At 44.0% G+C, this 27,553-nt stretch overlaps 1 protein-coding gene across 8 annotated transcripts in view; it reads right to left on the bottom strand.

Annotated features, from left to right (window-relative positions):
* LOC145346831 (receptor-type tyrosine-protein phosphatase mu) overlaps positions 1-27,553 on the bottom strand; it is an 834,856-nt gene that overhangs the window by 219,746 nt on the left and 587,557 nt on the right. For 5 of the 8 annotated variants that reach the window (XM_080194637.1, XM_080194638.1, XM_080194639.1 and 2 more), the window contains 3 exons: positions 23,086-23,122; positions 18,293-18,367; positions 8,080-8,215 (listed from right to left, as the gene is read on the bottom strand). In XM_080194637.1, coding sequence (XP_080050763.1) covers positions 8,080-8,215; positions 18,293-18,367; positions 23,086-23,122 — 248 coding nt within the window. The remainder of the gene's footprint in view (positions 1-8,079; positions 8,216-18,292; positions 18,368-23,085; positions 23,123-27,553) is intronic. The other 3 variants (XM_080194641.1, XM_080194642.1, XM_080194644.1) reach the window with 1 other exon arrangement.

The raw sequence follows: 27,553 nt of genomic DNA, 5'->3' as shown, positions 1-27,553 counted from the left end.
GCTCTGCCCCCTGCTTTTCAATGGGATTTCGGCTCATGCACTCAGCGGTGCGCAGAGTGTGGGAGATTCATTTCTAAATTCCTGCTGAAAAGATCAACATGATTGACTCCAGTTTTTATGCGAATTCGACACCGCATTGTTTCACTGTTTCTTTTGTTTGTCCATTATCCATAAAAGAAAAAGTAAAAATCTTTGATGTTGCGTGAGACTGGAGTGAATGTCCAGGGAAGTCCCACAAACAACCAGAGGGTGAGGAGGTTACGCCCATACCATGGAGGCAACTTCCCTGACCAAGGCTTTACTGAAAAGGACTCCCCCTATCTGCAGATGTATGGATGACAACGTCATGCACATCTACACTTGTCCGCAGACCTGGTTGATGATATTTGTCACATTCTATGGCAGGATCCGACTTCCTGCAGAATGGAAGGACTTCCCCGGACCCTGAAGATCATTCCAGGGATCCACAGGGGATCTACGCGGGATTTAGCAGTCCACCAAATATTAATGCATCAATGAGGTGACAGACGCCCATTATAGTAAGGAACATCATTGTGTGCAGTTCATAGCTGGTGAACTTCATCGACTGTCTCAGGCTTCCTTGGATTACAGGGCACAATCAACGGTACACATGTGGCTTTGACAGCTCCTTGATGTTCAGCAGTCAAAAAGGGTTCCATTCTATTCATGTTCAACTGGTGAGCACCATGTTTGTGCTGGGAACCCTGGGAATTGCCATGACTCCTACATCTAGGTCACTCCCAGGTGCCTCAGAAAGAGCAACAAATGAAGAACGGTACAGCACAAGAACAGACCATTCAGCCAACCAAGCCTGCACCAATCACATTGTCCTTCCTCGGCTAATTGTCTGTATCCCGCTATTCCCTATCTGTTCATGTGTCTATCCAGATAAATCTTAAATGTCGCTAATGTAGCTGCTTCAACCACTTCACTTGGTAGTCCATTCCAGGCCCCCACCACCCACTGTGTAAAAAACTCCCCCCACACATCTCCACCGAACCTGTCCCCCCCTACCTTGAACTTGTGCCCCCTTGTTGTTGTCATTTCTGCCCTGGGAAAAAGTTTCCAACTCTTCACCTTATCTATGTCCCTCATAATTTTATAAACTTCTATCAGGTCTCCCCTCAGCCTCTGTCTTTCCAGGGAGAACAATTCCAGTTTATTCAATCTTTTCTCATAGCTAATACCCTCCATCCCACGCAACATCCTGGTAAACCTTTTCTGTAATCCCTCCAAAGCCTCCACGTCCTTCTAGTAATGTGGCGACCAGAATCGGACATAATATTCCGAATGTGGCCTAAACAAAGTTTCATATCACTGTAACATAATTTGCCAACTTTTATACCTGATGCCCCAACTGATGAAGTCGAGCATGCTACATGCTTTCTTCACCACCTTTTCCACCTATGCTGCCACTTATAAGGATCTGTGGACCCATGCTCCCAGATCTCTCTCTGTGTGTTTGTGCTCCTGATGGTTCTGCCATTTATTTTATAGCTCCCACCTGAACTAGATCTACCAAAATGCATCACCTTGCATTTGTCTGGATTAAATTCCATCTGCCATCTCTCTGCCCAATTTTCCAGCCTATCTATATCCTGCTGTATTCCCTGACAATCTTCATCACTATCCACAACTCTGCTCATCTTAGCATCATCTGCAAAATTGCTAATCAGACCAACTATGTTTTCTTCCAAGTCATTTACACACATTACAAACAGCAGAGGTCCCAGCACTGATCCCTATGGAACACCACTAGTTACAGACCTCCATTCAGAAAAACACCCTGCCATGCTCCCTCTATAATCTATGGTCAAGCCATAGATGAATCCATCTAGCGATGAACCTGGGGATTTAATCTTTTGCACCAGCCTTGCCCCCCCCACCCTCTCGCCTAGCCACTGATGGATTTTAGCAATGCCTATAGCTATGGGTTCCGGTCTGAGCACAGATCTGACAAAACTTGCTGGACTAAAGTCTCCAAGGTGTTTACCACCTTTCCCATGGTGACCTTGAGACACTCGCATCTTGGGACCATTCCACCAGACAGAATGCGCACGGACTCCTCCATCCTTTGCTCTGGTTTGCTGAGTGACCACCTTCTGCCCTTGCGCTTCCAGCTTTGGCAGCTCACAGAGGCTCATCTCCCGACCCAGTGCTGCCTGATCTCCAGCAGTGCCCAGAGTTCCAGAGGCCTGGGCTATCACTGCCTCACATTGCTGCGGAGATGTGTCCGTGAGGCATTCTCCAGAAAATGATCCAGGGCCTAATCTAGAACTGCAACTCACGGAGGTGTGTGTCTCTGTGTCAGTGGAGGGTGCAGGTTAGCGCAGTGACAGTCTTCCTTGGATGGCTCCTCAACGTTCTCCTCTGAGGGGGGAGGTGTCATCCATACGAGGCTGCTGGGAGAGGTAGATCTCAAACTTGCCCACTCGAACAATCCCCGTCCTGCCCAGCAGGTTCGGTAAGGTCCTCCTCAGGCGTGGAGAGATCTGTGAGGTTGGACTCCCTTCTGGAATCTCTCCCACCTTTTGTGGGCCAGTTTGGATTACATGGAGGCAAGAGGAGGATGGTGACCCTTCATCAGAAAGGGCTGACAATGAGATTATTCAGCCTGATAGATGAGATAGTGGTGAAGTGTTAGATAATTTACTGATGTTTTCCCTGCTAATGTTATGTGAGATGCATGAAAGGTGTAGCTCTTTAAGTGCATGGTGCCATGATGGGAGTGTGATATTGCAGTGAGCTGAAGATGAACTTACCCTGGTGGAGCAGATGAGACCATTCATCCTTTTCCTGCACTGAGTAACGCTGCATTAGGAGAGTGAAGCCCGGAAACTGGGCTCTCTTCAAGGCCTTACTTAAATTAGCTCAGTCCGAACTTCGTGCCTGAGGCATGTAAAGGCTCAAAAAGTGTGAGGGAAAATGCAAAGAGGGTTTCAATGGAGGAAGAGGCTTTCATTTGATATTCCAGCCTAAAATAAAAGTTCTTCGCCATTTATTCCTTTCCTGTGCACTTGGAGGTGTCCAAAACTAGGGGTCATAGTTTGAGGATAAGGGGGAAACCTGAGAGGGCTGAGGTGAGGAGAAATTTCTTCATCCAGAGAGCAGCGAATGTGTGGAATTCATCTCCACAGAAAGTAGTTGAGGCCAAAACATTGTGCGATTTCAAGATAGCTTTTGGGGCTAAAGGGATCAAGGGATATGGGGAAAAGTGGGGGGAAATCAGAGCATTGATTTTGATGATTAGCCATGATCAAAATGAATAGTGGAGCAGGCTTGAAGAGATGAATGGCCAACACCTGCTTCTAGTTTCTATGTTTATATGTTTCAAAGTAGTGAGGAAATGTGGATCACACTACATAATGGTGAAACTTTCAGATTGAGTTCTCTGACTATATCTGAAAATTGCATGCTGTATCGCAGCAAGGTAAGGCTCATTTTGCCAGTTATTCTCTGACAAGAAAACTGTATGTCTTTTGAAAGGGAACAGAGTAAATACTTGCAGCAATTAATGGGATAGCCTGAGTAAACCTCCGCCGCAGATTCACAAGACCTCAAACTGTGGGATTCTGTCAGCTCATCGCTGCAACTTAAATTGTTCAGCTTTTATTTGACACCACTCTCCGCTACCTTGAAGGTGTCTTATACCAAGAGACCTGGGGCAAGACTTCCCAATGAAGAAAAATGTAATTGTATCCAGCCTCGACAATGAGAGGCAAAGTCCAAAGGGTGTAAACTAGTTGAGAACGCTTTTAAAAGTTTTCTTTTGATCCATCTTTCTTTGTCATGTCTGACAAGTCAGAATCAGTGTGAAGGAAGCATTTGTACATGTCACTTTCTAGGTTGCTTCAGCAAACAGAATGAGTTTTGCCTCAAGAACGGAGCTTGGCGTTCTTCAGTACTTGACAGTGCGCAGAGCACTACACGATAGCTCAAATTATCTGCATTTCCTGTATAAGGCTAAAAGGGCAATCTTTTAAAACAGAGATGAGAAGGAATTTCTTTATCCAGAGAGTGGTGAATCTGTGGAAATCTTTGCCGCAGAAGGCAGGTCATTGAGTGTATTTAAGACAAGAGATAGATAGGTTCTTGATTAGTAGGGGGATCAGGGGTTATGGGGAAAAGGCAAGAAAATGGGGATGAGAAAACTATCAGCCATGACTGAATGGCAGAGCAGACTCGATGGGCCAAGTGGCCTAATTCTGCTCCTATGTCTTCTGGTCTTATGGTCTTAATTCTCGTTATTCTTTCATGGGATATAGACATCGCTGGTTGGGCCAGCATTTGTTGCCCTTCCAAAGTTGCTCTTGAACTGAGTGGCTTACTGGATCATTTCAGAGGGCAAGTAAGAGGGAAGACAAGGAGAGGATTTCAATGGAGGAAGGGGCTTTTATTTGATATTCCTGCCTAAGATAAAAGTTCTGCACCATTTATGCCTTTCCTGTGCACTTGGGGAAGTCCAGAACTAGGCGTTTGAGGATAAGAGGTAAATCTTTTAGGGGTGAGATGAGCTGAGGAGAAATTTCTTCACCCAGAGAGCAGTGAATTCTCTGCCACAGAACCACATTGCTGTCACATGCAGGTCAGACAGCAGTAAGGACGGCAGATTTCTTATTCAAGAGGTGACTAGATATAGCACTTGGGGGCAAATGGGAAGAAAGCAGAATTAGGCTATTGAGTTGGATGATCAGCCATGATTGTGATGAATGGAGAAGCAGGCTTGAATGGCCAAATGTATTCCTCCTGCTGCTCTTCTCTATGTTTCACAGAGTCCTGGCAGTGCAGAAGGAGGCCATTCAACTCATCACACCAACTCTTAGCCAGGCTTACCCCACGTATTTACCCTACTAATCCCCCTAACCTTGGGATACTAAGGGGCCATTTAGCATGGCCAATCCACCTAACTTTCACATCTTTGGGCTGTGGAAGGAAATTGGAGAACGCGGAGGTAAACGCAAGCCAACAAGGGTTTCCTTCCTCAAAGGGCATTGGTGAACCAGATGGATTTTTCCGACAACGGCAATGATTTTATGGTCATCGGTAGATTCTCAATTCCAGATATTTTTTATTGAATTTAAATTCTACCAGCTGCCATGGCTGGATTTGAACCCGGGTTCCCAGAATATTAGCTGAGTTTCTGGATTAATAGTCAAGTAATAATGCCACTGAGCTAATGCCTCCCCCTTGCATGTTTGTCTTTGCAGTTCACCGTTCACATTTAATCTGAAAATGATGAAAGATTGGAAATTATAGCTTGAATCAATGAAAGAAGGCAATATATGCACTGGGATGTGGCTGGAAGGTGGGTGCCTTGAGGTAACGAAACTCAGGAGCAGTGTCTGTTATATAATGTTCATCGTGTTATCTTTGAAACACATTTGGAAACCATCTGTTGTATACTTCACAGGCTGCACTGAAAAGCCTTGTTAATTTAACAATCACATGGAACTTGCCTGGAGCTATGAATGCATTTTTCTTAAGAGGCGCTCTAAATGTGTCCAAGACAGCCACTCATAAAACATTTACCACACACATTTACCCCGAATGTCGTTATACATACGTTGGATATTTGCTGGACAGCCATGGCTACATCTGCAATTCACAGGTGCTTCCTGTGAAACACAGACCTGTTAATTGGGACCAGTTTGAGCTGAGCTGTATTGCTATGGTGATATGTGCAGCATCTCACCACTTCTAATTAGAATGGCATCCTTGATTCTTTTGTGTATCTCAGTGAGGAACATGGAATTGGGGGCTCTTCATCTTATCTCGTCTTTAAAGATGTTTCTGATTAGCTTCTGTGAGGGCTAATTGGGTAGATACCCTGCTGACTGATACCTGACTGTGCGTTGCTGCAGTAACTGGCCTTTGCTTGGGTTATTTTTCTGTTAATGCTGAAACTATATGCTGAATCCTCACGGTTGTGAGACATTAACGAAAGGCCATAATGGTTGACAGTAAAATGGTAGTTCATTAGGAGTAAAACAAAGTAATCTTCTGCAGTCATGTAGCAAGTGCACCTAGGAATTTTTTTATTCATTCGTGGGACATGGGCGTCGCTGGCTGGCCAGCATTTATTGCCCATTCTTGGTTGCCCTCGGAGGGCAGTTGAGAGTCAACCACCTTGCTGTGGCTCTGGAGTCACATGTAGGTTAGACCAGATAAGGACAGAAGACTTCCTTTCCTAAAGGACATCTGTGAGCCAGATTGGTTTTTCCGACAATCGACAATGATTTTATGGTCATCAGTAAAATCTTCAAGTCCAGGTTTTTGAAATTGAACATAGAACAGTACAGCACAGTACAGACCCTTCGGCCCTCCATGTTGTGCTGAGCTTTGTCCGAACTCAAGATGAAGCTATCCCACTCCCTATCATTCTGGAGTGCTCTATGTGCCTATCCAATAACCGCTTGAAACTTCTTAAAATGTCCAACTCCACTATCACAGCAGGCAGTGCATTCCACACCCCAACCACTCTCTAAACAAAGAACCTACCTCGGACATCCTTCCTATATCTCCCACCATGAACCTTATTAAATTTAAATTGCACTATCTACCATGGCAGGATTTGAATCTGGGTCCCCTGAACTTTGACTGAGTTTCTGGATTAATAGTCCAGCAATAATGCCACTAAGCCTCCCCTACGAAAGCCATAATATATTGCATGACTCATTATTCAAGTGTTCCAAGAAGTTTGGTGCCTGATACCAGGGCTCCAAGTAGGGCAATCTCAAGCGGTCACAGGTATAGATTGAGAGGTGGTAGATTTAACACTGAGGTGAGGAGGAACAACTTCTCGTAGTGGGTCATGAATATGTGGAACTTGCTGCCCCAAAGAACGGTGGAATCTGAATCGTTGAATTGTTTCAAGAAGAAGATAGATACATTCCTGATTTTTAAAGAAGTGGGTTAAAGGGACATGGGGAACAGGTGGTGAGGTGGATTTGAGACCTGGGAGAGATCAGCCATGATCTGATTGAATGGTGGAGCAGGCTCGGAGGGCTGAATTTGCCTACTCCTGCTCCTAATTCCTATGGCATCTCCTTCCAGGAGCACCACAGAAATATTGGGTGGGATTCTCCAGCCTCCCTGCTGCGCATTTCCCGCCAGCGGGAGGTGGTGCCTTGTTTGCTAGCGGCGGGATTCTCTGGTCCAGCAGCTGGCAATGGGAATTCCCACTGATGCCACTCCACACCGGTGGGAAACCCATGGCCGAGGGTGCGCTGCCGGCGTGACCGGAGAATCCCGCCGGCGTGAACAGCCGAAGAATCCCAGCCATTGAATTAAAACTGACCTTGCATAGTCAGTCTATATCAGTGCTGAACCACGCAGTGCCTAAGGACCCATACTGCAACCACATTTTCAACTCCCATCAACCCACTCAGGAATGGTAAACCTCACAGATTGCAACATAACCCTTTCTTCTGAAAAAGGCATTCATGCATCTATTTAAACTGATTCTGCCCCTAGTTTGCTGTGACTCAGTAAGTCAACCTCTTTCATTCTTGCATGGGATCCCATGAGTTTATAAGGAACACCTTAAGTTTTGGATTCCATTATTTTTATCCATCTTTTTTTGTCACGGTGGAAATCCAGTGAACTTGGCGATGCACATATTGGGCGGAATTTTCCCATCCTGCCCTACACTGGAATGATAGAGGGCAGGAACATGGACCGTGCAAAGATTCGTTGACCTCGGGCAGGATTTTCTAGCCTTGGGGGTGATCGTAGCCGGAAAATCCTGCCCGTTGACTTTCCAAGAGGGATTACCATTGATTGGATGGTGAATGAAAGTACTGTTAATCAATCCAAAACATATATGCCGGAATTTTACCGCCTCGCCCACCCGCGGCTCGTAAGATCCCACCCGAGACCAACGGAGAATGCCGTTCTGTGACCCTCGCCCACTCGATTCCGGCAATAGTGTGGGGCTAGGGTCTCGGAACTCCAAAAGGGGAGGGCTAAAGGATGGGGGGGTGGGGTAACGGTGGGAGGGGAAGGATGGCATTTTGCTAATGAGCACACCGTCACTTCTTAGCCGACCGTCTTGCTTACCTTTTCTTCATCACCAAAACTATGCCGAGGAAAATGATGACAAATAGCAGGATTCCGGCGATGACCCCGGCGATTTTCACGGTGTGGTCCGTCTGCTTCTCTGGCTCTTCAGCACTCGGCTTGCGAGTCGCACCTCCTGAAAGGCAGTAAATTCACAGAGGAGGGAAATTAAAGAAACAGGAAGTCCACGCTGATCCAAATTCTTACTGGGAGTGGGGGAGGGAGGTGGGGGGAGGGTGGTGAAGGGCAATGAAAATCTCCATTCAGCTTTACTTGCCAGAAAAAAAAATCTTGGCCTTGAAATTACATTGCACGATGATGCGTGTGGTGTGCCATCACTCGCTCGAATTCGTGCAAATCAACTTTGTGCTCCTTTAACAGAGTTTCCAATTCTTTTAATTTAAATGAGTCAATTAATGCACTCAAAACCCATTCACCGATACAGATTTAGAATCAGATCCAACACCCCCATTGAAATAGCAGACACGAGGATTTATGGTGCGTGCATTAAATGTTCATCCGCGCATTAAATGTCCTTAAGCGACATTATTTCGAGGCCATTGAGCCTTGAACAAAACAAAAGACACCTTTTTTTTAAATGCTTCTTTCTTCTAGATATATTTTATTGTGAAAGATAGCGTCAGGCCAAACCGTAAAGTAAAATAAAAGATACATCACGCAGTATCGCTCTTGCAAAGGCCTTTTTAATCATCAAATGGCAATCAACCCGCAAACCTTCAGCAGCTCCATAATAAGTGTCCTTTCTCTACCTTAACATGCTTGCCCGAGGAAGAAACAAACCCTTCATCCACTGCTGATTAGCGAGGACTTAACCCTCAAATGTTTTCCATTAAAGAACAATACTTCTCGCACTTGTTGCTCCAGTCTCTGAAGGAATGAGATAAGCTCATTTGCTATGCATTCCCCTCTCCTTTTGTTTGTTTCTCAAGACAGCACAGTGTCTGCCACCTTGGAGAGCTCCAAATCACAGCTACATCTCGTGCGCAAACTGTTATTTCCCGGCAATTTATTCACAAACCGGCAACCACTGAATGATCACAGTCCTGGCAGGGATGCTTAATATCTGTTTGAATGAGATAACTAGCATCGCGTACTGAGTGCCTTGGTGCTTGGAGGCTTTCTTTATCAACTACCATTTGTACTGTTTACTGTATAATGTGATGGAATGTCAAAATTACATTTGTTGAAATAGCCTCTCTCTCCTGTAAATCAGTCAGTAATGAAAAATGCAGAGGCCATGGAAATATATTCTGTCGCCGTCGCTCTCCCCCTCATGCATCCACCCCCCCACTCTATCAAACAGCACAAAATGAGGCTGTTCAGCTCTGTAATAATCTCCGTACAAAACCACCAACTTTTGAAAGCTTCTACTTAACAGCTGAAAGGACGGCACCACAAGATTCCACATTTTCAAACTTCTACTGTAACAAAGAATTAAGAGCACTACTGACTAAACACCATCATTGCAGACAACTTATATTTCAGACCACAAAGCATGCACAACTGAAAACACACCTCAGAGATATATGTTACACTGTCCAATTAGTAGACATTCAATTGTCCTGAAACCAATCATAGAATCATAGAATCCCTACAGTGCAGAAGGAGGCCACTTGGCCCATCAAGCCTACACTGACCACAATACCACCCAGGCTTTATTCCCTTAATGTCACATATTTACCCTGCTAATCCCCTGACACTAGGGTCAATTTAACATGGCCAGTCAACGTAACCCACACATCTTTGGACCGTGAGAGGAAACCGGAGCAAACCCACGCCGACACGGGGAGAATGTGCAAACTCCACACAGACAGTGACCCAAGGCCGGAATTGAACCCACATCCCTGGCACTGTGAGGCAGCAATGCTAAGCACTGTGCCACTGTGTCGCCCCAATGTAATCCTTAGCTGCTGAAGGTTTACTTCTGTTCTTTTCCTTTCTTAGCCTGGAAACTATTAATCTCTGATTAGGGGTTAAGGTTTAGCTGCGTTGGCCATACTAAATTGCCCCTTAGTGTCCCAAGATGTGTAGTTTAGATGGAAGAGCCATGGTAAGGTGGTTAAGGGGATAGGGCAGGGGAGAGGGCCTGGGTAAGAAGCTGCATCAGAGAGTCGGTGCAGATTCACTGGGCTGAATGGCCTCTTCTGTACTGTAGGGATTCTGTGAACTGTCTTTCACAGTGAAGCCCTTGCTCTGGAGATTCTTCCTCTCATACAAACTAAATAAATCTTCCAGCCTTATTTTAACTCCTCACAAATTTGGTCCTTTAATGTGAGACGAGCTCCTATTAGCATTCCTGCACGATGAACTACAGTGTTTTGCTGCCTGTAGCTGCCCCTCATCTCTTGGATACTGGCAGACTGACATTGTCTGTGTCTTTTCAGACATATCTCAGGCAATTCCCCTCTTGAATTCCACCTCCCTGGCAATGTGAATCACATGGGCCTTGTATCAAGGTAAAATGCTGACTAACTACACTTGAGAACCCAACTCTCTTCAATGTTAGAAGTAACCAGACAGTTTAAAGCACAACTGTTTGCCACCTGACATTCCCAATATTTTCCTGGGATTTTGGAATCTCAGCATCTATCCACTGTTAGCACACACAAGCTATTGCCATTTTCTCCAAGTGCAAACACATGGCATATTCTTTCCGGTAAAATAACCTGGACCATCTTTAATCTCTAACAACCAAATTGTCAAGACATGCTGACAGGTGGAATTCAGAATAGATCCCCTTCAATTTTCCTGAGAGACACAGTCCAAAAGCCTAACAACTTTACAACCCTCTGTTCACTTTGCCTTTGTCAGCAAAGTGCAGTTAATTTAGTGCAGTTTTCCTATCAGTCCCATTCCTGTCTTTACTCACACACTCCTGTCATTTCTTTCCTTCTTCAATTATTTAACTGATTTCCCAAGAGTGAATTCCGGACCATAACAACTTGCCGTGTTAGAGAAAAGATATCCGCGTGTCACCTCTTGTCAATACCTAGAGACTGGTAATTTTGCCCTTTTTTTTAGTTAACCTTTTAAAACATTAACCAGCTTGTATCTGTTGGAGTTTGGAGGAGAAAGAGGCAATTTGATTGAAACATATAGGATTCTGAGGGGACTTGGCAGAGCGGATGTGAGAAGGATATTTACCCTTGTGGGAGAATCTATAACCAGGAGTCACTGGTTAGATGCATTGGCCATGCAAGATTCTCCCTCAGTTTGCCTGAAAGGTGTCAGACTGTGGCAGCTAGGGGATTTTCACAATAACTTCATTGCAGTGTTAACGTAAGCCTACTTGTGACACTAATAAATAAATAAACAAATTAGGACGGAGATTAAAAAAAAACTTCTCTCAGAAAGTTGCGAGACTTTGCAATTCTCTTCCTCAAAAGATGGTTGAGACAGTTTCCTTAAATATCCTTAAGGCAGAGAGGGATACAATTCTTGACTGGAATGGGGTGAAAGGTTATCAGGGCTTGGCAGGAATGTGAACTTGAGGTTAAAAATCAGATCAGTCATGACTTTATTAAATGGTGGAATAGGTTTGAGGGGCCAAGTGGCCTGCTCCTGCTCCTAATTTGTATGTTCGTGTTAACCATCTAATATGTTTCACTGTTAGAAAACTGATTTTCCTGTATTGGTGGTACAGTGGTTAGTGCTGCTGCCTCACAGCGCCAGGGTTCAATTCCCGGCTTGGGTCACTGTCTGTGTGGAGTTTGCACATCCCACTGTGTCCGTGTGCGTTTCCTCCCACAGTTCAAAGGTCTGCGAATTAGGTGGATTGGCCGTGCTAAATTACCAGGGGAGCTAGCTCGGGTAAATGCTTGGGGCTTTGGGGATAGGCCCTGAATGGGATTGTGGTGGGTGCAGACTCGATGGGCCAAATGGCCTCCTTCTGTACTGTAGGGATTCTACGACTTATTTTCCTGTAATCTGATCCGAATTTCCAATTGCTGACCTTACAGTCCGTCTCCCAATTTATCAGCCAGGAAAAAAGAATCCTCCAATCTTTCTCTGATGCTCTCCGGATATTTGACAGGGAACGCCACAATGCCCATACAATATCCAGAGAATGGGGGAATCTCAGCTGATGTTACATTTCTTAACCTCCGGATAGGATGATGTCAGCTGTAGCCTTCAACCTGCCGCTTGCACTGTTTTCCCCATAGTAAGAGTTAAATCTTCTGAAATATGTGACTTAGATGCATACTGGCATAATCCACTGAGTAAAAGGAAATGACTACATTTAAACAATGGCTTCAAGTTAACATAAGAAAATTGCCAGAGTGAAAGCATTTTTATTTACAGTTAATTTCTTTAAATAGTATTTTTGGAGCGAAGTGAATTGGTTATTGATGCATGGGAAGTGAAGAAATATTACCAGTCATTTGTTTCAATGAAGTATCAGAGGACATTCTTACACAGTGCACAATATGGAGGCTCTTGCTATTCGCACATTGCTGGGTTGCGTCATAGCTCGGATAACCATGGTTGAAATGACAAATTTATCTCACAAATATGAGAAAAAGAGGGGTAATAAATCACCAATGACATTGGAGAGTATTAAAATGCATTCGGTTTGTGTTGCAGAAGGGATGAAAGTCTGTTTGAGTTTACATCAGCCTCCTGAGACAGTTAACCCTGACTCTCCGCAACTATACCCTCAGAATTGCACCAGATTAAATGTAAAACAGCTCAGCCTCTCAGGACAGGAGAGAAAAATCACCACAGCCGCCAGGACTGTTCTATATAGGACAACGCAAGCTCATATTTCAAAGAGTTACCACTTCTATTGATAGCAGGCAAAGGTGGGTTTGTACGCTAATTAGTGCACGCAATAATTTTGTGGCCGTCACTTTGGAAATATTGCTAGAATTTTTTTTTAATCATTCATTGGATGTGGGCATCACTGGCAGGGTCAGCATTCCAAAAGGTATTTAACAGTCGATCAAAATGACTGATTTCCTTCCCTATAAGGCATTAGTGAAACAGTTGGGTTTTTAACGACAATTCACAACGCTGTCATTAGGCTTTTAATCCCAGATTTTTATTGAATTCAAATTTCACCATCTGCCATAGTGGGATTCGAACCTAGGTTCCCTGAGCATTAAGCTACGCCTGCTGGATTACTAATCCAGTGACAATACCACTGCACCACTGTCTCCCCCAAACTATATTAATTAAGAGTTAGGTAAATGTAATTATATTCGACTTCTTGGTTTTGTTTTATTTAGACCTCATTCACATGTTGACATTGGTTCCACATTAAGCTGTGCATTCCCTTCAGGACATGTTGTGGATAAGGAACAATTAATCATATTTGTTCACACAAACGTTATCACGCAGCCATTGTGCAGTGTGCTGCCACCATCCCGGCACACCTGTCGCCAAGTATATTCAGTCCTCAGAATATTTCTTACTGAAATATTTACACAGCGTACATAAATGTGCCTTTTACCTCGACCTTAACTTCATTAGAAATGAGCTGGAAAGAGAAGGCAGCCATTGGTTGCTGCTCAGAATGGCTTTACTTCTCATCAATCATTTAATTGGGGTCACAGATTGGAGGCCTGAAGGACAGTCCATTCCTCGAACAAGGTAGACTTTTTCCTAAATAGATACTCCATGGGAGGGTGAGCTGTGAGGAGGATGCAGAGATGCTTCAGCATGATTTGGACAGGCTGAGTGTCTGGGTACCTGCATGCCAAATACAGTATAATGTGGATGGTTGTGAGTTTATCCATTTTGGAAGCAATAATAAGAAGACAGGTTATTATTTGAATGGGTGTAAATTGAGGGAGGTGGATACTCAACGAGACCTTGGAGTCCTCGTGCATCAGTCGCTGAAAGTGAGCGCGCAGGTATAGCAGGCAGTAAAGAAGGCAACTGGTTTATTGGCATTCATAGTGAGAGGATTTGAGTGTGGGGATAGGGATATTTTGCTGCAATTGTAAAGGGCGTTGGTGAGGCCACACCTGGAGTATTGTGTGTAGCTTTGGTGTTCTTATCTGAGGAAGGATGCCCTTGCTATAGAGGGAGTACAGCGAAGGTTTACCAGGCTGATTCCTGGGATGGCAAGTCTGTCATATGAGGAGAGACAAAGTCAATTAAGATTATATTCACTGGAGTTTAGAAGAGTGAGAGGGGATCTCATTAGAAACTTATAAAATTCTAACAAGGTTATAGAGGGTAGACTCAGAAAGAATGTTCCCAATGGTAGGGGAGTCCAGAACTAGGGGTCATGGTTTGAGGATAAGAGGTAAAGCTTTTAGAACTGAGGGGAGGAGAAATTTCTTCACCAGAGGATGGTGAATCTGTGGAATTCATGACCACAGAATATAGTTGAGGCCAAAACGTTGTTTGATTTCAAGAAGAAATTAGATATAGCTCTTCGGGCTAAAGGGATCAAGAAGGGGGGAATCAGGATATTGAATTCGATGATCAGCCATGATCAAAATGAATGGTGAAGCAGGCATGAAGGGCCAAATGGCCTACTCCTGCTTCTAGCTTCTATGTTTCCAAGTGGATGTTAGGCAAACGTTGCGAACACAAAAAAAATGCTAATTTCAACTGCTGTTTTCATAAAGATCTGTTTATTTGAACACTGGTTCTTTGACAGTTGAATAAAATGCTTCCTTGAGTCCTTTATTCAATGAAAAAGAATATAAAGAAAGGCTCGCACTTTTCATGGTCTCCAGACATCGCAAAGTGCTTTAAAGCCAAGGAGGTACTTAGAAGTGTAGTCATGTGGTAATGTAGGAAGTGTGGCAGCCAGTTTGTTCACAATAAGATCATCCAGGCAGAAATGTGATAATGATCTGATTGTCCATTTTCAGTTATGTTGGTTGGGGAATAGATATTGGTCAGAGTATACGGGAGAATTCCTCAACTCTTCTTTTCAGGTTTAAACATCTCATCCAAAAGATGACACCTTCAGAAGTGTAGCACTCCATCAGTACTGCAGTATCTGGAGTGGGATTTGAACCCACAATCTTCTGGCTCTAGGGTGAGTGTGTGACTCACTGAGCCTATGGCTGACACATGGGCGGCATGGTAGCACAGTTGTTAGCCCTGCTGCTTCACAGCTCCAGGGACCTGGGTTCGATTCCTGGCTTGGGTCACTGTCTGTGTGGAGTTTGCACATTCTCCTCATGTCTGTGTGGGTTTCCTTTGGGTGCTCTGGTTTCCTCCCACAGTCCAAAGATGTGTGGGTTAGGTTGATTGGCCATGCTAAAAATTGTCCTATGTGTCCTGAGATGTGTAGGTTAGAGGGATTAGTGGGTAAACATGTAGGGATATGGGGGTAGGGCCTGGGTGGGATTGTGGTCGGTGCAGACTTGATGGGCCAAATGGCCTCTTTCTGCACTGTAGGGTTCTATGATTCTATGACACTGTCTAAATAGAACGTAGATGATGGAACCTTAGAATGGTCCAAAGGAAGAGCAATGAAATGTTGGGCATTTTGCCATAAAATGCCCACCAGCATAAATGCTAAGACAACATCACGTTTACAACTTATTGAACTGTCCATCAATATCATGAGCAAAAGCACCATTGAGATGGTCATATATACCAGAAAGGCTGAATCATCTGAATGAACTGACATTATTGTTTTTTTGAGATGGCGGGGGTGGGGAGTAGATGAAAAATCAGCCAGAATTCCCTCTGTCAAGCAATTTTGGTTGATTGCTGCTGGAAGATAAGCATCTGCACACATTTAATGGCACACATTTATAGACTTCATTATGACACTTCTGGACTCTGAATCATCTGCTCATCTCTCTGTGAGAACCCAACAAGGGAACATGGTCACCTGGTAAGGGACCTGATGGTAGCAAGTGCCCATGAAGCTATGTATGCAGTGTATAAAAACACAAGGACACCGGAAAGAGGAACAGGAACTTGGTGCTTTAGACCTGCCCTCCATTCATTAAGATCTGGACTGATATTCTGTCAAAACGTCTCCTTCCTGCACTCTCTCCATTTGCTACTCAAAAACCTCTGTTTTAAATATACATAAAGACAGAACATCCACACATTTCTTGGGCAGGAGAATTCCGAAGATTCGCAATCCTTTGAGTGAAGGCGTTTTTCCTGGAAGCTGGGTTCGTTCCTCTTGGAGACAAAGATGGTAAGGCAAGATTTGATCGAGGTGCACAAGATTATGACAGGTTTAGGCCAGATAAATAAAGAAAATCTGTTTCTATTGTACAAAACCAAAGGAGGTTTTGGGCAAGAGATGTGGCTGTGGCGGGGTGGGTTTGAAGTAAAATCTTTTGCATGGTGAGTGGTAATGATCTGGAACCTGCTGTCTAATGGTGATCAATGATTTCAAAAAGAGAATGGAGAAATGAGAAAAAAATAACTTGAAGGGCTACACGACGAGAGAAAGGAGGTGGAACTTACTGGATAACTTTACAGAGAGCATCATGTACCCAATGGGTTGAATGGCCTTCTTCCGTGTTCTTTTTCATTCATTTGTGGGACATGGGTGTCACAGACTGGGCCAATATTTACTGCCCATCCCCAATTAGCCAAGGGCAGTTGCTGTTTCTCTGGAGTCACATATAGTCCAGATCAGGTAAGGACATAAGCACATAAGAACTAGGAGCAGGAGTAGTCCATCTGGCCCCTCACGCCTGCTCTACCATTCAATAAGATCATGGCTGATCTTTTCGTGGACTCAGCTCCACTTACCCGCCCGCTCACCATAACCCTTGATTCCTTTACTGTTCAAAAATCTATCTGTCCTTGCCTTAAAAACATTCAATGAGGTAGCCCCAATTGCTTCACTAGGCAGGGAATTCCACAGATTCACAACCCTTTGGGTGAAGGAGTTCCTCCTCAACTCAATCCTAAATCTGCTGCCCCTTATCTTGAGGCTATGCCCCCTAGTCCTGGGCAGATTTCCTTCCCTTAAATACACTTGTGATCCAGGTGGTTTTTTCCGATAATTGACAAAGGTTTCATGGCCATCAGTAGATTCTTAACTCAGACTTTTTCCTTATTGAATTCAAATTCCACCATCTGCTGTGGCAGGATTTGAACCCAGGTCCCCAGAACATTATCTGAGTTTCTGGATTAATAGTCTCGTGCTAATACTACTCGACCTTCACCTCCCCAGTTAGTTTAATGACTCGTCTCTTCTCAGATCTAAATGGTCGACCCATTATTTTGAACTGGGCACGATGCCCAGTTCTAGACTTCCCAGCCAAGAAAAGCATTCTCCCAGCACCTTACCCTGTCGAAACCCTGAGATCACATTACATCCTTCTTTACTCCGGGGAGCATAGGCCAGGTCTACTCAATCTCCCCTCACCGGAAAATATTCTCACCCAGAATCAAGCTAGTTGTGAAGTGCTAGAGACGTGTGGGCAGCAGAATGGCACAGTGGTTAGCACTGCTGCCTCACAGCATCATGGACCTGGGTTCAATTCCAGTCTCGGGTCACTGCCTGTGTGGAATTTGCACATTCTCCCCATGTCTGCGTGGGTTTCCTCCGGGTGCTCTGGTTTCCTCCTACACTCCGAAGATGTGTGGGTTAAGTGAATAGGCCATGCTAAATTGCCCCTTTGTGTCAGAAGGATTAGCAGGGTAAATACATGGGATTAAGGGGACAGGGCCTGGGAGGGATTGTTGTCAGTGTAGGGCCGGTTGGCCTCCTTTTACACTGTAGGGATTCTAGTCTACCACATCTAGAGGAAGAGCATTATTCCTTCAGCAATCTCTGCTTTGGAAACATGGATAAATTCTTGTTTCCAAATTCAAACTATGCCAAAAGCATTCAAATGGTTACTCTTGTCAACTGTCCTGGAGGCCAATTTTGCAATTGTTTTCTTGGAGATAAATAAATACACGCAAATACGGTATATGGAAAAAATCTCCGTCCAGTCAAGATTTTGTGTAAGGTCGGGTAGCTAGACATCTATGCACATTAGGCCCAATGATCCATTCACAGACAAAATGCAACATGAAAGCATGCAGTGCAGAGATATCGTAAGTGCACGGGTTAGTTGCAAAACTTCCAAAAGTAGAGACAAAAGGTTCAACTGAATGTCAGGAGTGAGAACACAATGAGCTTGCTGTGTGGAAAGTGACAGAGAAAATAAAACCTCTGAAACGGAACAGAGAGAGAGAGTGAGTGAAGGAGAGGTAAAAAGAATGGCATGATGACTTGGTCGGTACTTGAACGTCTGACCTGTTAGTTGGTTGTCGCCTGCAGCAGGGGCGATGCGAATGTATGGTGTTGTAAGCTGAGTCACAATTATCGCAGCTAAGGCAAAGGAAGATTTTCCAGGTCAGCATGCATGAGAAAAAAGCCAGACTGAAGCTAGACTAGCAACAAGTATTACTTAGCGACCATTTATATATATATGCTATCATATATCTAAGAAAAAGAACATTACAGACATGTAGCCTGAATGTTGCTGAAATGAGAGACAGGTTGCTGAAGCTTTTCATCTTGTACTCATCAGGATGAACACAAGACTGCTAAATTTCAAACAATCACAATGGTTAATACTGCTGCCTCACAGTCCCAAGGACCTGGCTTTGATTCCCAGCTTGGGTCACTGTCTGTGTGCAGTCTGCACATTCCCCCCAGGTCTGCGTGGGATTCATCCAGGTGGTCCGGTTTCCTCTAACAGTCTGAAAGACTGGCTGGTTAGGTGCATTGGTCATGATAAAATCTCCCTCAGTGTACCTGAACAGGCACTCAAGTGTGGCGGTTAGGGGATTTTCACAGTAGCTTCATTGCAGTGTTAATGGAAGCCTACTCGTGACACCAATAAATAAACTTAAACTTAAATTTAAACTATAGGAGGATTGTTTGGCAAGCCGGTTCTGATTGACTGAGGCTTATCAACCAATCAGCATCCTTTCCTCTTGCTATGTAAAATACGATTATCCTTTGAAATTTGGCATTGTTGTGTCTGTCCTGATGAGTGCAAGATGAAAAGCTTCTGCAACATCTCTCTCTCTCCAGGAATATTCAAGTTCTGTACTGCCAAGAGGCAATGCAATTTATTCTTTTGAGAGCCCATTTTGTTTGGACACAAAATTAAACAAAATCTTGAATCAATTTATTAACCCTTAAAGAACTGCATTTCTGCCTGTCAACATTCAACGCAGAGGAAATAATTGTTAAATTTACTTCATAACTTACCTTAATCTGGCGACAAAATGCTACAGGCATTTTCCACATTTTTTTTCCAGATATCTTTCCTGTCCATTCTTACACCACATACCAGAAAGCACAGAGTGCCAAGCCCACAGCATTGCAACCAGAAACCAAGCAAGAGACATTCGTATTAATCAAATCTCCAATTTCTCTTCCCCCGGTTAGTGTTTTGCCTCCCTTTCCTTGCTCAGATCTGGGCTGAGGTCACAAATTCTCAACCCACATTTCCCTCTTTCTGTCTTTATCCTTAATGTACTTCACCTTCCTCACAGCATCTCACCTGAGATTAGAACCAGGCTATCTGGGAAATCATGGAGAGCACTCTCATTCCTTTCAACTGAGAAGATAGCAAGCTACTTCGTAGAATCATCATCGAATCCCTACAGTGCAAAAGGAGGCCATTTGGCCTCTTGAGCCTGCACCGACAACAATCCCCACCCAGGCCATATCCCTGCAGCCCCAAGTATTTACCCAGCTAATTCCCCTGACATTGGCAGGAATTTATCGTGGCCAATCCACCTAATCTGCACAGGGCGTCACGGTGGCACAGTGATTAGCACTGTTGCCTCACAGTGCCAGGGACTTGGGGTTTGATTCCCTGTTTGAGTCACTGTGCGTGGAGTCTGCACGTTCTCCCTGTGTCTGTGTGGGTTTCCTCCGGGTGCTCCGGTTTCCTCCCACAGTCCAAAGATTTGCGGTTTAGGTGCATTGGCCATGCTCAATTGCTTCTTTGTGTATTCTGGGTGCTCTGGTTTCCTCCCACAAGACATGCTGGTTAGGTGCACTGACCCAAACAGGTGCCGGAGTGTGGCGGTTAGGGGAATTTCACAGAAACTTTATTGCAGTGTTTATGCAAGCCTTACTTGTGGCTAATAAGTAAACTTTAACTCGTGTCAGGGGGACTAGCTAGGGTAAATATATGGGATTATGGGGTCGGGGCCTGGGTGGGATTGTGGTTGGTGCACATTCGATGGCCTCCTTCTGTAATGTAGGGGTTCTATGATTTTATTTTTGGACTGCGGAAGGAAACTGGAGCACCTGGAGGAAATCCATGCAGACACAAGGGAGAACGTGCAAACTCCACACAGACAGTCACCCGAGGCTGGGATTGAACCTGGCTCCCTGGCGCTGCAGAGCAGCAGTGCTAACCACTGTGCCACCGTGCCGTAACCAAAGCTACCATAATTGTGACTTACATTTTGTTTTGAATCATCTCCTAATTTTCCCTCTTGCTGCCTCCAGCAGGCTCGCTCCTCAAAATAGCTCCTTCTGTACCGGCAGGAGAAAGTTACTGGTCTGTTCAGAGCCACTTCCACTACTCTGACTGGCAGTTCGAGAGGTGAGTTTGGTATAGTGAGCAGCAGTGTCGTGACAAGACACTCTCCAATTATGTCGCTGATAGGTTGATTGATGAGCACTGAGATGCATAATCATTTTGTTGCTCCTGCGCTGGCTGCCTCTATTGCCTCAAGTTTTAAATTGCACTATTGTGTAAATGGTCTCCATAGTGACAATTACCATCTTTTTTTTTGTTTTGCTTCAAACAGCGTCTGGAGAGTGGTTTGCTTTTCCGTCTGAGTTGATTCTACCTGGCGGGGGAAAGTTGGGCAATTTGCAATGGGTGTTCCCTATTTCATGGCCCCACAGTAAGAAGCCCACACAGCGCTAATTAGGAATGTGAATGTACCTGACATGTTCGATGGCAGTGTGTGAGGATTGGCAACTTTGAACTGACAAGGTGCAACTGACGCTTTTTTGAAAAAATATATCTTTGTTGCCATGGTCATTCCAAATTAAAAGCACTGTTCCATCAAGCCATTCACTATCTGTTATTCACTCAACCATCTTAACCTGGTGAAGGAGCTGTGCTCCGAAAGCTCGTGCTTCCAAGTAAACCCATTGGACTTTAAGCTGGTGTTGTGAGATTTCTTGCCATCTTAAAGTGGCCACCTTCATTCTTGTGCGGTACAATCTGTCGAGTGGTGGCTCAAATCGGAGGCCCCAAGAATAAATCCTAAATTTTTGGGGTATTTTTTTCCAAACGCTCCCACCCTCTCCGGCATGTGGTAACTCTAGCTATGGTTTCATGGTCACCGATAGGCCCCACTCAGGTCTGTCTTACTCACATGTAATCCCGAGGCAGGGAGGGCTTGACTATCTACCAGGGTTTCTCCCACTGGCCACGGATAACTGCAGAAAAATGACATGAACGCCATTTGCACTGGGTTTCTGAGTTCCAGTGGCTCTGCCATTGACAATCGGGTTTAGGGGGTGACTTCCACCCCCCCTCTGCCCCTACCACCTTCCTCCTCCAGACCCCTGCCCCCACACTTCAACCAGAAAGCAGATCCAAACTCAGCCGAACGCCTCCCACACCTGATGTCCACTAGGTCCTTAAATTGTACAAGTGAACACAGGCACTGGCCAGAATCAACTATCGCTACTTGGTTTCTAATTTAAAAAGCTTCGACACTTCGTGACTAGTAATTAGTAACTCGTTTGTTTCTAATTTAAGGCAGCACAATGGCACAGTGGTTAACACTGCTGCTTCACAATGCCAGAGACCTGGGTTCAATCCCCTGCTTGGATCTGTGTGGAGTCTGCACATTCTCCCCGTGTCTGCGTGGGTTTCCTCCAGGTGCTCCAGTTTCTTCCCACAGTCCGAAAGACGTGCCAGTTAGGTCCACTGGCCATGCTAAATTCGCCCTGTACCTGAACAGGCGCTGGAATGTGGTGACTAGGGGATTTTCACAGTGACTTCATTGCAGTGTTAATGCAAGTCTACTTATGACGAATAAATAAGTGAACTTTATAAACCACTAATCAACAGTTACCAGTGCTAATGTTAGTTGGCACGGTGCTGGGAAAGGAAATGTGAGACTTGCCCGTTTTGTTGTGTGTTATGCAAGCTAATGTTTGGCTCCATTAAACCTACAGGTGGGCTAACAAATATCATATATATATCCACAGGGGGCGTCGGAAGGTTGAAGATGAAAGCTGTGCTTTAACACGGCAAGTTCCGTGCTCGCATTGCAAACCAGTTAAGAATTCAGAAGGCGATTCCTCACAAATTAAAAATAGTCCTTTCAGGGTTAATAAAATGGATACCTTAGCGAACCATGACACCAACAAAAGCATAGAATTCGCTGTGTTACAAACATATAATCGTACACAGATGCATGTTAAAAAAACTGTTTGATTTATGTAGAGCGGAGTGCAGTTAAAGGAGGCGGGAGTGCCACAAAATTAATTAACAGAATCACTTTCAGGCACCCAAAGATAAGCAAACTTGAACAGGCAAGCTGATGAAGCCAAAAGGAACATACACATTTTGACAAATCTGGTTTATAAAGAACTATCAAAGCCTGGAGGAGACTTATTTAAAGTGACGTATGAATAAAGGATTCATAGAATCCCTACAGTGCAGAAGGAGGCTATTCGCTCCATCAAGTCTGCACCACCCACAATCCCACAACTCCATGCATTTATCCTAGCTAATCCCCCAACACTAAGCGGCAATTTTGCATGGCCAATCCACCTAACCCATGGGAGGAAACCCACGCAGGACAACGTGCAAACTCCGCACAAACGGTGACCCAAGTCTGGAATCGAACCCAGGTCCCTGGCACTGTGACGTAGCAGTGCTAACCAATGTGCCACCGTGTCGCCCCAGTGAAAGAAAGAAAACATTTCCATCCAAATCCTGACCGCCCAGAACATATATCCGGGCGTGTATTTTAAATACATTTTACAATCAGAAATGGGCGATTGTTATGATAGCAGAGTGAGAAAGAAAAAGAATTGAGACGTACCTTTTGTGGCCACTCTGATGCAGTCAATTTTGGTTTCCTGTGACAAATGAAGAGGAAAACTGTCACTTCTGGCGTCTCAGCTAAAGCAAACACAACCCCACCACCAATTCTATTTAAAATCCATCGATAAGGTCGATTGGGAGGAACATGGATGTGTTTGGCCACATATTAGCAATAGCTCTTAACAAATTCAGCGCGTAGCCCGGCTGTTGACAATTGGAATGAAATGTACTTGGCATTCTAGATAAACACTTCAGTTAACATTTTGCGGAACAGCCAAAGATATTAATTGGCAAAGGCAGCGAACAGCCTTCACTTCAACAAGTGGGCGACCTTGAGTGCTGTGGAGGAAAAGTCCCACAATTATTAAAACAAATCAATGGTGCTTTAGTCTGGCATTGGCATGGTAATGTGTGAAGGAAGCCATTGCTTTGCATGAGAAAACATTTTCAGACTCCGATAAATAAACATAGTTCATCAAAGGTTAACTTTACTTGTGATTTCTGTAGGAATTTGAAAAGGATTCAGGAAACAGCCATAAAGAAGAATACGTTCTGTCTAACTATAGTTCATAAGGTCTCCTTTATTTAAAAAGAAGTCAAGCTGGAATAGGCAAACACTCCTTTTGGAGTATTTTCACGGACACATGGAATGACATAGTTTTGGGGAGAAGGATATAACAGTGTTCGAGATTGATTACTAAAGAAGCACCTAAGAAAATAAGAGAGTACAGGAGACTAAAAAAAGGTCATTTTGAATCTCTACAATGCAGAAAGAGGCCATTCAGCCCACTGACTCTGCACCAACCACAATCCCACCCAGGCCCTTTCCCCGTAACCCCTCATATTTACCCTGTTAATTCCCTGACACCAAGGGGCAATTTTACATAGCCAATGCACTAACCCACACATCTTTGGACTGTGGGAGGAAACCGGAGCACCCAGAGGAAACCCATGCAGACACAGGGAGAATGTGGAGACTCCATGAAGACAGTGATTCGAGCCTGGAATTGAACTTGGGTTCCTGGTGCTGTGAGGCAACAGTGCTGACGACTGTGCCACCGTGCCACCCATTTAGCACACAGCACTCACTGGTTCCAAATCACATGTACTATTGTCTCTAACAAGAGGCCTCCCTAAATCTCTTTTATCCACAAGAGAAGGTTGCAAATTTTCTACTTTACCTCGAACCTAATGACCACTGAGGTTAAACCCTTCAAGTTTTTCTGTGACTGTATGTACTGGAGTAGTTTGTCTTTCTGAACAATACACTTTCCGGACAACACAACCACAGGGCAGAGAAAATCAGGGTTCCTCAGGAAAGCACAGAGAGAAGAGGAGGGATGATATCTAATTTGGTGCCTGGAACACATTGTAGCTTTTGGCAATGAAGATGGATGAGATGGGGATTGAAGATATTTGTGGACCAGCTGATGAGAGAGAGAGGGAACTTGTCATGGCTGAGAGAGGAAGGGAAGAACCTCTGCTTTGAGCACAGAAATGGAACAATTCCAGTTGACAGTCTTGTCAGGCATCAGTACTAATAATCAACATTAAGGCAGCTGTACGGCATTGTGAAAAGTCAAAGTATTGCTGAGAAAAGAAGAATGCTGTCAAAACTTTTCATTTTGCACGTATCACGACAGGCACAAGAATGCCAAATTTCAAAGGCAGTTGCAAGTTAAATTGCATGAGAAAAAAGCTGCTGATTCATTCACAAGCCAACATTGGTTGAGGTGTTGTCATGGAGAATACATCAGAGGACTATTGTCCCCCATACTTACGTTTAATTTTAAAAAACACAAGTACTTGGACACGTTCCTTTTGCCTGCAGAGGACTGGACCCTGCATATGAATACATGCAGCTTCTAGCAAGTTATTGATGATATTAAATTGGTTGTTGATGTAATTCTCAGCACACTCGGGATTGCTCAGTAAGTGCTGCCCATTCACAGGCTCCGATCTAATGTTAGACATTACATTCTGAGTTTTGCAAGCTGGTCGAGAGGGGTCTGTTCTCTGTGTATTGCAAACTGTTGAAGGAATATGCTGTTTGATACAAAACTTGGGAGATGTGGCTTATATACATGGCATTGCACCAGCCCTGATATTCATATTCAACATTACCTATTTATATGGTGAACAGAACATCAGTTTAACTTAAGGGCAGCATCCTGTTAGTGGAACATATCACTGGTGTTGCTGCTGTAGTGCAAAACAGTTGGCTTCACCTGTTGCCCCATATTTTGAGATACCTTGCTCTTTTTGCGTTATTTAATGTAGACTAGATATTTTTCACATCTTAAAGTGATGGCTGACAGCAAGCAATGCTCTGATTGGAGTAGCCATTGTCTGGCAGGATAACCTTTTCTTGAATGAAACTAAAGCTTGAAGGACAAAAGTTCCTTGGTGCATTCTCCATGGCATGCCTCAACCAATCACAGTCAACTTTCTTTAATTTGCCAACCACTCAGCACCCTTTTCTAATGCAGCATATGTTATTGTTTCCTTTTGAAATTTGGTATTCTTGTGTTTCTCCCGATGAGTGAAAGGCAAAAAGCTTTGATATTATGTCTCTTTTTCAGCAATACTCATGTTAGCTCAACTGACTGTACAACTGAACCCTGATACAGAATGAAGCTATCAGTGCGAACCAGCTGAGGTTACTCATGAAGACCCTACTTCCTCATCCTTGCCCCTTGCCTGAGATGTGATGACCCTCAGGTTAAATTATCACCAGTCAATTCTCCCCTTTACACAAAACAGAGGGTCATCTGGGATTATGGTGAATTTACCGATTTATTCAAGCTCTGCACCACCAAGTGAATGCAAAGTCAAAGTGCTTGATGGAACATTTAAAGTGCAGTGTCTCTTATTCTATGTGATGGGATCTTTAGCATCTTGCCCATTAGACAGAGAGGACAACCTATGAGGTGGTCAGTGCTTTAACACAGAAATAGGTACAGGAGGAGGCCATTCGGCTCTTCAGGATTGCTCTGTCACTCATGATCGTGGCTGGTCATCCAACTCAGTAGCCTGATCCCTCCTACCTCACCCTGATCTCACCTTAACAAAGCAAGGTGTCTCAATAGCACGCACAATCCCTGGTGAGTCAGGCTCAGGCCCATAACCTTCTGATCCAAAGACTGTTGCCAAATTGAGCCAAGCTGAACTAACAAGATAGACACCTCCTCAATCACACAGTAGCGTTACAATGAAAGTCAATTCTTTGTCAAAGTATAAAAAAGATGCACACTTTGATGATGATAAAACATTCAAAGGAACAACCAACTGACATTGCTTCCTATTTTGCTGTAAGTAATTCAGGCAAAAGTTCCCAACGGAGAAAAAGCACGCTAGACACCCAGTTAAAGCATTGTAAATGATCAGCATTATTGTAAGGTGTACATAACAAAAACACCCTGAAGCAATACAATTAGAAATATGAATTAATATTGCCCATTAATTATCTCCTAAAGGTGAAAATTCTTTGCAATTTATATTCGAGCATATCAAAAGGAATTTTATTTTCTTTCCATGTCTCTTTAGATGTGTTAACTGCTGATGAGGCAATTGCTTTTAAATTTAGACTACTTTTCAAGGACTACTTATTCTTTCCTAAAGAGGAGAAGAGCAATAAAGGTACACTTAATTCAATGCAAATTGTTTTGGTTCAGAGTTCATTTTTTGTATTCATTTGCGGGGCATGGGCATCATGGCAGGCCAACATTTATTGCCCGTCCCTAGTTGCCTGAATGCAGTTGAGAGTCAACCACATTGCTGTGGTTCTGGAGTCACAGGTAACCCAGACCAAGTGAGGACTCTAAAGGTGAATTAGCTGGGTTTTTCCAACAATCAACAATGGTTTTATGTCATCAGTCAATTCCTAAACCCAGTTATATTGATTGAATTAAAATTCCACTATTTGCTGTGGTGAGATTCGAACTCAGGTCCCCAGGACTTTAACTGGATAATAGTGATTAGGCCATTTTTAATTATTTTTTTCTTCCAGCCTCCTTCTCTGATTCAGAGGGTATGCCCTTGATCTGCTTGTTCTCTTCTCTCACACAATGCTGCCTTATCGCCAACTTTCAACCTTATCTAACAAAACACCCAAGTGTCTCAGCATCCTAGTTTCCATTGCTTCCCACTGGGAAATCTCATCTTCCACCTGATGTCTGCTGACAGTAATTCTGATGAATTGGCAGAGTGCAGAACAGGAGCACAATCCTACATCCTTTCTACTTTGTGTGGTCCTCACAACAAAAGGTCCCCAGACCCCACCAGACCAATACTAATTTAACTAATCTGGACAGACTAAGTCAGTTAGGATTGTATTCATTGGAATTTAAAAGAGTGAGAAGGGATCTCACAGAAATTTATAATTAGGATTAGACAGGATGGATTCAGAAAGAATGTTCCCAATAGTGAAGGAGTCCAAAACTAAGGGTCATAGTTTGAGGATAAGG

Source organism: Carcharhinus amblyrhynchos, chromosome 8 (genome assembly GCF_965287045.1).
Source record: "Carcharhinus amblyrhynchos chromosome 8, sCarAmb.v2.hapA, whole genome shotgun sequence".
Taxonomy (NCBI): domain Eukaryota; kingdom Metazoa; phylum Chordata; class Chondrichthyes; order Carcharhiniformes; family Carcharhinidae; genus Carcharhinus; species Carcharhinus amblyrhynchos.
The sequence above is the reverse complement of the archived record's forward strand: the minus strand, read 5'-3'. Positions and strand labels throughout refer to the sequence as shown.